The 15,813-nt window shown below is 40.7% G+C and overlaps 1 protein-coding gene across 1 annotated transcript in view; it reads right to left on the reverse strand.

Annotated features, from left to right (window-relative positions):
• Positions 1 to 6,168: 6,168 nt before the first annotated feature.
• Positions 6,169 to 15,813, reverse strand: part of LOC124120619 (collagen alpha-2(IV) chain-like) — an 83,445-nt gene continuing 73,800 nt past the window's right edge. Inside the window, exons 36-42 of the mRNA XM_048390704.1 lie at positions 15,542 to 15,676; positions 15,011 to 15,145; positions 12,045 to 12,200; positions 11,395 to 11,511; positions 10,763 to 10,954; positions 9,038 to 9,324; positions 6,169 to 7,521 (exon numbers count right to left, since the gene is read on the reverse strand). Coding sequence (XP_048246661.1) covers positions 7,264 to 7,521; positions 9,038 to 9,324; positions 10,763 to 10,954; positions 11,395 to 11,511; positions 12,045 to 12,200; positions 15,011 to 15,145; positions 15,542 to 15,676 — 1,280 coding nt within the window. The 3' untranslated portion in view covers positions 6,169 to 7,263. The remainder of the gene's footprint in view (positions 7,522 to 9,037; positions 9,325 to 10,762; positions 10,955 to 11,394; positions 11,512 to 12,044; positions 12,201 to 15,010; positions 15,146 to 15,541; positions 15,677 to 15,813) is intronic.

Below are 15,813 nucleotides of genomic sequence, written 5' to 3' on the forward strand. Positions count from 1 at the left end.
CAAATGTCTCCTTGATTTTTTCAGGTGAACAATTGACTTGTCTTTGCATGTGTTTTTGACGGATGTCACCGGTGTGGCAGGACATGCTCGCCCTTTGCGAAGGCTTTTAATATTATGTCCTAGCCTTTTTATGTATCCATGGTGATAACATGTAATAGAGACAATTCACAGAGTCTCCCCCTGCATATGATCCTTTTTAGTCAACACTTGAAACAAGCACGTGTGGGAGATGCCACATTAGTATTCCAGGAATATGATACAAAGTGTCCAATGGCGTAAGAAACTCAGTCCCAGAACTGCAAATCGTATAGGAAGGAACCAGTGCCTAAGGGTATATCAGTGTTGTTGTCTTCACCATGTTCTGGAACACATTGTCCTACTGGAACCAATGGCTATGCATAAATAATCTCGGTACCTGAGCTCCCGATAATGGGGCATCTTTGTCATTAATGCCCCACTCAGCAATAATCCAGAAGTACGACGCCTCAGAGTCATTCGTTTTGGTTTTTTCTTAAAATTTCAAGATGTTATGTTGAAAGTTCAAGATACTAAGGTGAAATTTTAAGATGCTATGGTGAAATTTCAAACTACTAAGGTGAAATTTTAAGATGCTATGTTGAAATTTCAAGATACTAAGGTGAAGTTTTAAGATGCTATGTTGAAATTTCAAGATACATAAGTTGAAATTTCTAGATAATGATCTTGAAAATTCTAGATAATCAGTTGAAATTTAAAGTTACTTACTTGAAATTTCAAGATAATCAGTTGAAATTTAAAGTTACTGACTTGAAATTTCAAGATATTAACTTGAAATTTTAGGGGGAAAAAAAGAAAAAAATGGCCTAGACCAGACAAAGCAGTAATGGATGTTGTGAGCAGCGTATCACGATGCCAAATAATCAGCCACTGTATCACCTTGTACGACAAGCATAGGTTACTGGGGATCTATCCTATCCCAGAGTCACCACAGGGGCTCTCCATTTAGAAGTTATTACCTTTGTTGACACATAGAGGGCATTTCATGTGTCGAGTGAAATATCATGTTTCTCTCATCGAGTGACTGGCGTTGTCACGAGTGAAAATATCAAGTGTTGTGTTCACTGCAATGAAAATATCACGTTTCTCAACTTCACACTTACATATGTAATAAATGGTCATAGCTGTCTCTTTTACAATGCAGATTGCATGGAATCACCGGGCGTACGTGCTGAATACCACATGCAGCCTTTGGGATCCGACTATGTGTTTAAGTGGAAATGCTATGCTGAAGCTTCAAGATTTATGCACGTGCTGGAAGTTTTCTTCATGTATACTTCTAATTTTAAAGTGACATGGAAGCAAATGAAAATGGGCACGCCAAATCACGTCCCGGATTTTTACTTTATCGGCCTTGAAAACCTCCACCAGTTAACAAAACAGGGCAGATACGATATGTTTGTTATCTTATCGGTTCGTGATGGCAATGTGGGACGGGTCTGGTATAAAAACTTTCGAGTGGACTCAGAAGAAGCAGGCTATGCATGGCACTGGGATTACTCTGATGAATCCAAGATCGGTGACTATCTCGATGGGTTTGGTGGCGCGGGCGATCCTGCCAAGAACCTCAATGGGGCCCGTTTTGGCACTTATGACAATGACGTCAACGGTTGTGCCACTATCGGAAACGCGTCATGGTGGTTCAACCCAGCTGGGTGCTCGCGAGTGGTGTTTGAGTCGAATGGAATCCTCTGGCCAACTAACCGAAGCGGGCTAGTTGAACTCGAGTTAATGGATATAGTCGCTATAGGGTTATCAAATGTGTATTGGTACGTGGAAGACGATCTTGTTCTTTGATCCTATTGTATTGTCAGGTTTGAATTCTTCACGTCATTTCTATGTCAGGACTATTCGTTGTATGTTTGCTTACATTGAGTGACCCCTGGGGATTCCCGGTAATAACACAGGTCCCTAAATATACATTATATAACAACTTATATTTTTCGTAAGAGGCGACTCAGTGGATCGGACGGTCAGGATTGTTGACTTGGTTGATGGCTTGTCATTTTATCCAAAGTGTGTGGACTGATTCTTTGGGTCAATCACTGAATAGTCTGATCCAGACTCAATTATTTACAGACAGCCGTCATATAGCTGGGAAATTGCTGAGTGACGCGTTAAACAACAAACAAACATTGCGTGACTGACTGTCAACCTTTCAAAGAAAACATATATGTTAGCCATATACAGTAAACTACGGTTATAACGAACTCGAGGGGACTCTAATTTTAGTTCGTAAAAACCGTAGTTCGTTATAAGCATACATACAGCATATATACAACAAATGGTCGGGACTAAAAATTAAGTTCGTTATATCGGTCAGTTCGTTATAAGCGTGTTCGTTATAAACGTAGTTTACTGTAATTGAAATGATAGGTACACAGTAACTAGGGTGTATCATCGTAATCATTATAGTAGCAACATTGTGCTGAGGTAACAATATATAGTGAGTGAGTTTGGCTGTACGCCGATTTTAGCAATATTCCACGATATCAAGGCGCGGGACACCAAAAATTGGCTTAACACATTGTATCCTTGTGGGGAATCGAACCCGGGTCTTAGTTAGAATGTAAAGTGGTACGGAAGATTAGCAGGAAAAAACATGTTTTCTGGCTGAAATATTGCAGATATATCGTTACATTAACTGACTCGCCAAACCTTCTGCAGCACAATTGCTAAGAAACTATCTTGGCCTAGGTGTGGATCATCAGTGTAACCATCTCTGGAGAATTCGACCACTTTGCTACCTCCTTTAGATGGAGGAAGGTCTGGTGGTTAAGTTGCTCTTAAGACTGTTGTTTAAAGCAGCAGTTAGGGATATTCCATCTATAACACTGCCGCCAGGACCACACAAAGTGATTGCTACTATTAGTATTAGCAACGTCCCAGACCGTCGGGTGGGAAGCCATCGACTAAGTCACCAGACCGACCATCTGATACAATTGATATCCTCATTATACTTATACATATGGACATGTGAAGTTCCGTGCAGTCAATGGAATAATTGTGAAGTATACATTTATAATGGCCACAATTCAACCAGATGCGCCTTATTGTCGATCCCATTAACCACGCCTCAACAAGTAGGAGAGGACAATGAATTGTTCTCTTGACTTGCGAGACGTCGTAAACATTAATGGTGGACAAAACTGTTTCTTCAACGCCTCCTTTCATTCCCCCAGAATAATGGTGGGTCCCTGATGTCCGACGTATCACGCCCATTGTTTTCAGCATTACTTCTAACATATTAAACAATATCCTATTACAAGTCATTTTTGTTTTGATCCTTAATAGGCAAATGCAAGACACATAAAATATATTACAGAAAACAACATTTTCCTTAAAGTTGCCCTGAAAAACATTTACCGTTTCATAAAAGTCCGACAGATCTAAAGTTTTCTGACAAAATGGCGGATTCTGGGTCACTTCGGATTTTCGGATTGGTCGCTCGTGTTTGTTTGACATGTGGTTATGTTTATGAGTTTGTGATAATGTTTTTATGGACATACATTTGTGTAAAACCAGTATTTGAATTGTAGCTCTAATGTCGCTGCTAGCGACGTGAGAGTAAATAAAGTTCAGTTCAGTTCACTTGTGTTAATTGTTTTGAAGACGGCAAAAAAATGCAGCATATGTGATGTCCTGGTCGATCGATCAGAAAATATTCTGAGGTATGTTTCTTCAGCTCAACATTACAGTGTTGATGAAAAATAATATTAAAATATTTTGATAAATTATTTTGTTGCAAATTCATTTTTGTTCATTCATAAAGTGTAGTGTAAACGTATCAACCAGTTATAATATTGTGTTAGTAAAATCAATACACAAAGTTTCATATAGAAAAACACACACTCTCAAGCCTGTCTGAAGTATAACCAAATACAGAACACTTATGTAAACGTCCACAGTTAAAACTCACGGAGCTTGTTTATCTTTAATGGTCGCAGTCAAGAGTCTCCAGTCACGACGTGTTGTATTTTGGCGCTGACAAGATGTAGCTAGGAGACGTATTCAATACAAATATTTATGTCATTACCAGGATTGGTGGGACAGCTTTGTTTGTTTATCTGACACATTTTACTTCTCCACAGACACCTTAGTTTGCTAAAATATAATATCCACACGAAACTGGCGTACGTTTATTGTCATGTTTAGTTGTGACTTGACAAACACACGAACGATGTCTGGGAAAATTTCTGCGTTGTACCTCATTTTCACATATTACCTTAATCATGTAATCATGTTGTTGTTTGTTTCTAGTGTGTATCGAATATTCGTTAGGAAACCGACACATCCTGACTAATTTGTTGTTAAACTCAACTTTACATGTGTAAAAACACGTTGCATTGGACTTCGAAAATCTTGCACGATGAAAAAACCATTAAAGACAACTTGTATCAGAACATTTGAGGGAAGAGGTTTGTTTAAACTGATGTGAAATGAGGTTTAAGTTCAAGACTATTGCACTTATAAAGCGTGTGTGTGTGGCTGGATGTTATAGTCCCGACTAATGCAGTCTATGTCCACTGAGATATCATGACAGTATTACTGACTCCAAGCCGACCACTCCTTGTTTTAGCCCCTCAATGCCGAGCGCCAGGCAGGGTAACAACAAGTACCATCTCAAAACGTAAATATGTATGACGGCCGGGGATCGAACCCGACCTTCCGTTCTCGTGGCAGATGCTCTACCACTAGACCACTGAGGTGGTCATTTGATGGAAGATGTGTCTGAATGACAACATGACTGGTATGTCGTTTACAAGGTCATACTAAGCAAACATGCCCCTTGGGTGTCAATGCTTTTCTTCGCCACAGTCATCTTTATTATGGCGGCTTGTAAATAATCACGCCTGTGCCCCTTAAACCAGTGGTTGGCAGCATGAGCAGCGATTTGCGCCATCTGCGAACGATGACACACAATTAACCAGTCAGAGAACCTGGACACTAGATCGAATTTAGTCGCCTCTTACGACAACAAATACAGTAACTTTAAATATTATGTCTTATTATTCATATCCTAAATACAGCTCATCTGATTATAATTTACGTCAGAAAGTTCATCCAATGTTAATATAAACAAGCAGAACAAATAACTCTATCCACAATTGAAATTAGATATTTATACATAACTGGCATACTTTGGTGTTCATCTTGATTATAATAAAAAATAATAAGTTGGAATACTGTCAACTTCGTTGTTTACTCTAGTTCAATACCTTTTCTCGATTTGTAAATTTTGGTCTGAGAAAGAATATTACAAAACATACTGTTGTCTAAATAGTGAGTGAGAAGTGACTTTATGTGATACGGTTTATAGATTCCACCTTGGCAAAGGTCAAATCACGGCCTGGAACTCACGATCGTACACTTTTGGCCCATCCGCGGGACCCTACTCTACACAGGACATTGCAGCGCCTTAAACGACTGTACCCCCTATCAAGACCGCACAACCGTTTAGGTAGAGATACATAGGGGCTCAGAGGCCTTATTTTTATTTTGCCACACCGTGCTCATGGGTTTTAGCTAATATGCTTTTCCTAAGAGGCAACTAGATTGTGTGGTCAGGCTCGATGACTTGGTTGATGCATGATGCATTGTATCCCAATTGCATGGATCGTCTGGTCTAGAATGATTTATTTACAGACCTTGGTCATATAGCTGGAATATTGCTGAGTGCAGTGTTAAAACAACAACAACAACAACAACCTCCAAAGTGCTAAACTTTGACCTGCATGACTTTGGGATTTCCTCCACCAGTTAGTTGACATGCTGTGAGACCCACGGGGTAGAATGGGTCTTCAGCAACCCATGCTTGCCGTAAAAGGCGACTATGCTTGTCGTAAAAGGCGACTAACGGGATCAGATGGTCAGACTCGCTGACTTGGTGACAGCATGTCATCGATCCCAATTGCGTGGATCGATGACATGCTGTCAATCACTGAATTGTCTGGTCCAGACTCGATTATTTACAGACCGCTGTCATATAGCTGGAATATTGTTGAGTGCAGCGTTAAACAACAAACAAACAAACAAACAAAACAAACATGCTGTGACATAACTGGCATGTGGACCCTGATGTAGCTGCTTATCCCCAGAGCTCCAGATACTAATAAAGACAAAACCAAGCAGTATTTGTGTAAAAGACTTTATTGTTCTTATCAAATGTTTGTTCATATATTCATCAATTGTTGATTTCAGAACATTGCACATTATGCCTATTACCTCTAGAAGAACTACTAGAGCAGAGAGGTTGTGATGGTAGAAATTTGGCACTTACGAAACACTATGACTAGGAGAGAAAGAGACAAGAGTGTCAAATCTGTACTATACAATAGAAACGACCATACAAGACCAGCATACAAACGTCATCTATATACATGAGTATTCTATGCCAGAAGAATGCTTCCGAAGAGGACAGAAGCCTGTCAGATGGAATTTTGTGATCCGAGGTATCTAACAAAACTCATCTTCACAGGGGCTTTCAATTTTTCAGACAATGAAAACAATTGACAAATTTGTTTTTAAAAGAAAACACTGAAAAACAGTTTGGCCGGATTTCATTTAAAAGGCATCAGTAGGGTATAAAATGCATGACTATTATTTGGCTGTATTGACAATACATCACAAGAATGCTGCAAACGGGGAACTATAATCCAGAAATACATTAAGTTATGATTGATGGCAGTGACATATTTTATAATCACAGTTGCTGGGATCATAGGACCTCTTTACTTGACAAAGCACATCAGTATTGCTAGTTTCTGACCAACCAGTTGAGTACCTTCAGATAGTTTGAGCATCAGTAATGTTGTTATTGTACAGTTAAAGATTTTCTCATCCTTCGGTGCTTTGCACTGCTTTCCTGTCCAATCTCTCTTACACTAAGTCTGTGCCTTGTCAAGTAAAGAGTTATTCAGGCAATCCCGGACGTAAATAGGTTTCTTATGCGATAATAGAAAATAGAGTAAACTTGAGCATGAAACTCTCACGTCTTCGCCGCAGAAAACATAGCACCATTGAATCAGTTATAAGGCACGAGTTGGCTTGCCCTGGTAGTCAGTTATAAAATTATAGACATCAAAATTGACTTCCATAATAGTACAAACAAAAACATCACATTTTTCATGCCTTTAGGACAAAAGACAAAATTTCCCTTTTCTTGACTCATCAATATCGCCTACATGTTTTACAATACTATGAACAAGAGACCATATTATGACCATCTCACACATTTTTGATGCAAACTTGACACCTACTAACTCTAGTCCGGAGGTTTCCTGCTTTAAGTGTTTGTGAACGTGGTGAACTAAATTGTTCATTTAATTCTATAGTAGTGAGCCAGAAGCTGTATTTATTAGCAAAGTAATGACAAGTGCCACGAGCACCGTTACATTCGATGAATGGAGTGGCTCGGAAGTCTTCAAGGCAACTGCCAGGGCTGGAGAGAGACTGGCCACCGCCGCCAGGACCAGCTGCTGTGTGCTGGAACAACAGATATACATTGTGTTAATACTCAACACGGATATACATTGTGTTAATACTCGACACAGATATACATTGTGTAAATACTCGACGCGGATATACATTGCATTAATACTTGACACGGATATATATTGTGTTAATACTCGACAGATATATACATTGTGTTAATACTCGACACAAATATACATTGTGTTAATACTCGAAACAGATATACATTGTGTAAATACTCAACACAGATATACATTGTGTTAATACTCGACACAGATTTACATTGTGTTAATACTCAAGACAAATATACATTGTGTTAACACTCACCACGGATATACATTGTGTTAATACTCAACACTGATATACATTGTGTTAATACTTGACACAGATATACATTGTGTTAATACTTGACACAGATATATATTGTGTTAATACTTGACACGGATATACATTGTGTTAATACTTGACACAGATATATATTGTGTTAATACTTGACACGGATATACATTGTGTTAATACTCAACACAGATATCGTTGTGTAAATACATGTACTCAACAGAGATATACATTGTGTTAATATATGACACAGATATATATTGTGTTAATACTTGACTCAGATATATATTGTTTTAACACTTAACATGGATATAAATTGTGTTAATACTTGAGTCCATTCCATAAAGTTATTGTTATCAACGTAACTCATAGTCTTAGGACTGTCCCTGTGCTACTATCACCTTTTGGAGCAGGGCTCTGCACCACGAAGCTTACAATCTCATCGCAATGCCCTAAGACATAATTTGGGGGATTCATTGCAAGATCATCGCAAAACAATGCCATGTGATGTCAGCCTAGCAACAGGGTTGCTGGGGTCATCGAGCGTGCATAAGCTCCTCTCAGTGATCTATCATTACTATGCGCAATGTCATTGAATAAGCTGAGGGATGTTGGGAGTTTTCAATATTTGTTAGTGACACTTGTTCCGCAGTACATGAGCACATGCTTTGGGATTACACAATGTGTAATACAGTGTATGTTTATTGAATGGTTGAGCTCTTCATGGGGGAGATATACATTGTGTTAATAGACAACATGGATATACATTGTGTTAATACTCGACAGAGATATACATTGTGTTAATATTTGACACAGATATATATTGTGTTAATAGACAATATGGATATACATTGTGTTAATACTCGACACACATACAGAAGCATACATGAGTTAGTAATTTGAATCTTACAAGCTACTCTCAACTATTCTACATATTGGACAATAATGATTTACTGACATTAGAAATTATTTTCTTTAGTAATGATATTATCAATTAGATCAACCACTAAAGGTTAGTGCATTAAAGCTGTCTTAGGATAGAATAGGAAAGAAATTATATTTAAATAAAACTTTGATTCTAATGTACATGTTTGATAACTGAATAAAAGTCTCATCAATGGCATAGAAGTTCAGAAAAAGAAGTTAGCAATATTTCTTTCAGAAATAAGTTTCTGGACACTGATAAACTTACCATGGCAAAACTGTAACCTATCCAGAGGCCATTCCATCCATTTGGACAATCTGGTATCTGAAGCGTTTGACTGTGGACGGCGATCACATTAGCGGGAGCATCGCACACAACACAGCGACTGATATATGGACGGATTTCTCCCTCAGCTACAGGCATCATGGGAATAGGGGCAGTTGTTGAGAGCCAGTAGGACCTGTCATTTCTGCTGGCGTAGTTGCAAACGTTATCTACGTTGCAGAACAAGAAAGGCATGGTGCTGAAACGAGGCATGCAGGATCCGGCCCATCCTGAAAATCAAGAAAAACATTGAGTTGATAACCAAAATAGTTGGATTAAATATGAAATAACATCTCAAAGATGCACAAGCAACTATTTTTTCACTTATGACCATATGTTGTTTGTAAACAATGTACTATATAGTAACACTTTTTGAAACTTAACCTTTATAAATGATCTGTCCTTATCTTTGTTTGTTTGTTTGTTGTTTAACGCTGCACTCAGCAATATTCCAGCTATATACGGCAGTCTGTAAATAATCGAGTCTGGACCAGACAATCCAGTGACAGACATCACGACTGGCCTCATCTGAACTGACCAAGTAGCTGAACAAATAGTGCAGCTTCATTGTCAGTAAACAATCATTTATTTCTGATTGATGGGCATCAACAGTTGACTGAATCTTTCATAACATATATCGTTGAGTACCCTATTTTCGACCGACACCTATTTTCAAACAGCCATATTGATAGTGATTTGTCACATTGTAACGAGAGGTGTGATGTCAGAACATTCCGTCGTCATTCAGAATTTTGTTGCCCTTGTCATGATGAAAAGGAAGAGTGGAATAGCGTGAACACTTTAATTTGACAAGTATTCATATTTTGTGAATAGGTTTCAAACTTTCAATCACTGTTTGAGTTTACAAAACGACCTGGGTAATTATGTTGAGAACTGTGAGCCAAAACATATCTGTTCACACGTGGAAACACTGCTAAAGTACCAAACCAATCAGGTGTTTCGAAGTTTACAGACAGGGAAATGGAGATCATGACATTTATCGAGGACTTTCTTTTGTTTCGGAAAGTAGCTGAATTCTATCTTTAAAGAAATCACCTAATGTTATGAACCAGAATTTGAGTTTTGATTCACTCATCCCTCGAAATATCAGCAATGCCATCATAACTGTTTGAAAATAGGGTACATCCGGATATAGCTGACGAGCAAACATGCAACTGCTCTTTTAACTTTAATTGTTTACAGCTGATCACCTACCGGTTGCATTACTCCACATAATCAACTGCAAAAATCAACTAAAGTTTCCTATGATTAAGAATTGCTGTCAATCTATTTTTGCATTTATGGAGGCATAAATGCGAAAACAGATTGAGGTCAATACTTAATAAATATGTCAACAATGATAACTTCACAGACGGCTTATTTAATCATTAATGCAAAACAGCAATCATTAACACCAATAAGAAATCTGGGACATAGCTTAGAACAAAAACGCAACACAAGCCCTGCACTGATTTTCAACCAATCAGACGTCAGCACACACTCCCATTTGATTTTAGAGGACAGTATATGTTTATACACCACAGGCTCCAGATGAGGGCATCATCTGCACATCACAACATTGTAGCCACCAAGTCCTGTAAAGTCAGATGGCCCTTTCTACCCCGGAGCTGATACAGGAACCCTCTGCTATCTGTGAAGCTGTCTCACCTAAGTCTTGGTGGTGTGACTTTTCATTTCCTTCAATGTAGAGCAAGCTGTAACCATCCCACATCTGGGCTTGACCACGTGGGCAGCTGGGTACTTCCTGGGACTGGGAGTGGCGCACCAGGAGGAAGCCGGTGGGTGGGGAGCGGCCGGGCAGACCCCGGTCACCAGGCTGGCCAGATGGACCACGCTGACCTTCAGACGAGAGAGTTCAGGTTTTACAATAATCAGGTATACCATACAAACAATGTGTACCAATGTTTTATTTCTGTATCATTTTTCAAAAAGTAAGGGATCCTGATTAACCTGGTGGATATTTTCACTGAAATAGTGTGCTCAGTCTTCACTACTAATAAATTTCCCACAAAATGTTCAGGACATTGTTTTGTTCAGTGTACACGTTTTGCAAAAAAATTGGATGATAACTACCGAGGTTAATGTTGCCTATAATAAAACAAACATTCTGGAAATAACTTCACTCTTTTTAAGTGAGTGAGTGAGCACAGTTTTATGCCACTTGCAGCAATATTCCAGTAATATCATATTGAAGGATGCAAGAACTTTGTCATCATGAGAAGACATTGTAACACTGCCACCTCACTGTTTTCAATACTAGCATCAGTAATTAGGATTACCTGGTGTTCCTGCAGTACCGGGCAGACCATCCAGACCTCGCAGACCAGAGTTACCACGTTCTCCCTTGAATCCAGGCAGACCACTTGGACCAGGCTCACCAGGAATACCAGGAGATCCTGAAAATCAGGTCATAATGATTGTTGAAAAATGTCATGTCTTAACACTTTCCCAGCATTTTGTGTCCACTCTGTGCAATGTGCCATGTATAAAAAACCTGCATCTGCCTTAGCAAAGAGAAAAACACAAGGAGGAACATCTAACATTTATGTTCCTCTCGGCTGTAAACATCAGTAATAAATCAAAAACTAGTCCCAAAGCAAAGAATGTTATTTTTTCACAACTGTGTGTTTGTTTGTTGTTTAATGCAGCATATTCCTGCTATATGACAACTGCCTATATATAACCTGAAGCTTTGTCTTGACTGCTGTATCCTAAAATATCTAGACAGGACAATCAAGTGATTGATATAAGGATCCACAACTCTGTGTTACAATGACACTTCACCCAGTCTGATCACTGGAACATTTAGTGGGCTCACACGACCTGTCCTACCACAGGATCCTCCACAAACGTACTAAATCAAGAAAATATTTATTCCAAAATAACATATGTATTTGACTATTACATTAGAACAAGCAGTCTCTCTTACCAGGGCGTCCTGGTTCTCCCTTGGGTCCGGACAGACCTGGCAGACCATTAAGACCAGGGTCTCCCTTGTATCCTCGATCTCCTTTAGGAAGTTGTTCGTAATTCACAACACCGGGCAAACCAGGCTCTCCCTTCAAACCAAAGCCACCAGGCTGACCTAAAAAAGGACAAGTAAAAGTACGCTAAAGTTAAGGGTTGACATTCCAACAAACTACTTTTCAGTCATTGTTAACATATTTTGCAGTGTATGAAGTGTATCAACATAATATCAACACCACTGACTAAACAAGCTTAATAATAACATATAACTGCAGCAGTGTATATGAATAGTAACTAACCAGGTGCTCCATCCAGACCGGACAGACCAGGCAGAGAACTGCAGCAGTGTATAGAATAGTAACTAACCAGGTGCTCCATCCAGACCGGACAGACCAGGCAGAGAACTGCAGCAGTGTATATGAATAGTAACTAACCAGGTGCTCCATCCAGACCAGGCAGAGAACTGCAGCAGTGTATATGAATAGTAACTAACCAGGTGCTCCATCCAGACCGGACAGACCAGACAGAGAACTGCAGCAGTGTATATGAATAGTAACTAACCAGGTGCTCCATCCAGACCGGACAGACCAGGCAGAGAACTGCAGCAGTGTATATGAATAGTAACTAACCAGGTGCTCCATCCAGACCAGGCAGAGAACTGCAGCAGTGTATATGAATAGTAACTAACCAGGTGCTCCATCCAGACCAGACAGACCAGGCAGAGAACTGCAGCAGTGTATATGAATAGTAACTAACCAGGTGCTCCATCCAGACCGGACAGACCAGGCAGAGAACTGCAGCAGTGTATATGAATAGTAACTAACCAGGTGCTCCATCCAGGCCTGACAGACCAGGCAGAGAACTGCAGCAGTGTATATGAATAGTAACTAACCAGGTGCTCCATCCAGACCGGACAGACCAGGCAGAGAACTGCAGCAGTGTATATGAATAGTAACTAACCAGGTGCTCCATCCAGACCGGACAGACCAGGCAGAGAACTGCAGCAGTGTATATGAATAGTAACTAACCAGGTGCTCCATCCAGACCAGGCAGAGAACTGCAGCAGTGTATATGAATAGTAACTAACCAGGTGCTCCATCCAGACCAGACAGACCATGCAGAGAACTGCAGCAGTGTATATGAATAGTAACTAACCAGGTGCTCCATCCAGACCAGGCAGAGAACTGCAGCAGTGTATATGAATAGTAACTAACCAGGTGCTCCATCCAGACCGGACAGACCAGGCAGAGAACTGCAGCAGTGTATATGAATAGTAACTAACCAGGTGCTCCATCCAGACCAGGCAGAGAACTGCAGCAGTGTATATGAATAGTAACTAACCAGGTGCTCCATCCAGACCGGACAGACCAGGCAGAGAACTGCAGCAGTGTATATGAATAGTAACTAACCAGGTGCTCCATCCAGACCTGACAGACAAGGCAGAGAACTGCAGCAGTGTATATGAATAGTAACTAACCAGGTGCTCCATCCAGACCGGACAGACCAGGCAGAGAACTGCAGCAGTGTATATGAATAGTAACTAACCAGGTGCTCCATCCAGACCAGGCAGAGAACTGCAGCAGTGTATATGAATAGTAACTAACCAGGTGCTCCATCCAGACCAGACAGACCATGCAGAGAACTGCAGCAGTGTATATGAATAGTAACTAACCAGGTGCTCCTTCCAGACCGGACAGACCAGACAGAGAACTGCAGCAGTGTATATGAATAGTAACTAACCAGGTGCTCCATCCAGACCGGACAGACCAGGCAGAGAACTGCAGCAGTGTATATGAATAGTAACTAACCAGGTGCTCCATCCAGACCGGACAGACCAGGCAGAGAACTGCAGCAGTGTATATGAATAGTAACTAACCAGGTGCTCCATCCAGGCCTGACAGACCAGGCAGAGAACTGCAGCAGTGTATATGAATAGTAACTAACCAGGTGCTCCATCCAGACCGGACAGACCAGGCAGAGAACTGCAGCAGTGTATATGAATAGTAACTAACCAGGTGCTCCATCCAGACCGGACAGACCAGGCAGAGAACTGCAGCAGTGTATATGAATAGTAACTAACCAGGTGCTCCATCCAGACCAGGCAGAGAACTGCAGCAGTGTATATGAATAGTAACTAACCAGGTGCTCCATCCAGACCAGACAGACCATGCAGAGAACTGCAGCAGTGTATATGAATAGTAACTAACCAGGTGCTCCTTCCAGACCGGACAGACCAGACAGAGAACTGCAGCAGTGTATATGAATAGTAACTAACCAGGTGCTCCATCCAGACCAGGCAGAGAACTGCAGCAGTGTATATGAATAGTAACTAACCAGGTGCTCCATCCAGACCAGGCAGAGAACTGCAGCAGTGTATATGAATAGTAACTAACCAGGTGCTCCATCCAGACCGGACAGACCAGGCAGAGAACTGCAGCAGTGTATATGAATAGTAACTAACCAGGTGCTCCATCCAGACCTGACAGACCAGGCAGAGAACTGCAGCAGTGTATATGAATAGTAACTAACCAGGTGCTCCATCCAGACCGGACAGACCAGGCAGAGAACTGCAGCAGTGTATATGAATAGTAACTAACCAGGTGCTCCATCCAGACCAGGCAGAGAACTGCAGCAGTGTATATGAATAGTAACTAACCAGGTGCTCCATCCAGACCAGACAGACCATGCAGAGAACTGCAGCAGTGTATATGAATAGTAACTAACCAGGTGCTCCTTCCAGACCGGACAGACCAGACAGAGAACTGCAGCAGTGTATATGAATAGTAACTAACCAGGTGCTCCATCCAGACCGGACAGACCAGGCAGAGAACTGCAGCAGTGTATATGAATAGTAACTAACCAGGTGCTCCATCCAGACCAGACAGACCAGGCAGAGAACTGCAGCAGTGTATATGAATAGTAACTAACCAGGTGCTCCATCCAGACCAGACAGACCAGGCAGACCACCCTCTCCCTTTGGTCCCAGGAGTCCAGGAAGACCAGGAAGACCACCGTCTCCCTTCTGACCGGAGATGCCAGGGAGTCCAGGCAAGCCAGAGTTACCTGAATGAAAGGTCATTGAGAATTCAATTGAGATTCAATATGGTTACATTCTTCATGTACAACATCACAAGCTACTAAGGCTACAAAGTGTTTACTACAATTTGATATTCCAAAATATCATCAATGTATTACGTACAGGAAGATAAGGCACACACCAAACATGAAACCTTGACTGATCATGTTTACAATCTGCTGCCTAATGAAATGGTGTATCTGCCTTCCGCTAAAGCTTCCTATGTATCAAGTACAGTTAATCAATCCACCCTGTTAGGTACTTTGAAACTTATTTTGTCCAAAAACTATACTGTTAATGGTTCAAATCTTCAAAAGAAAAGGCAAATGACATAAAGAGGTAATACTCGTTTATATGAAAAATAAAACCACGAAGAAACGTACCCTTGGATCCAGAAAGACCAGGAAGTCCATCACGTCCTTGCTCTCCGGGGAATCCAGATTGTCCACGGTCGCCCTTGAGGCCAGGTAAACCAGGCAGACCATCACTTCCAGACTGACCACGATCTCCAGGCAGACCTGGGCAGCAACAAGAAATCATAAATCATCACCTTATATTTCAAATGAAATCTGTTGAAACACAAAACAGAACACAGGGTTTCATAATTTTTTATTTTCTAGGAGTGTCATCCAAAATGTCATGAAGCTATTTTTCA

This window comes from Haliotis rufescens, unplaced genomic scaffold, assembly GCF_023055435.1.
Source record: "Haliotis rufescens isolate VD_foot unplaced genomic scaffold, xgHalRufe1.0.p SCAF_9, whole genome shotgun sequence".
In the NCBI taxonomy this organism is placed as follows: Eukaryota; Metazoa; Mollusca; class Gastropoda; order Lepetellida; family Haliotidae; genus Haliotis; species Haliotis rufescens.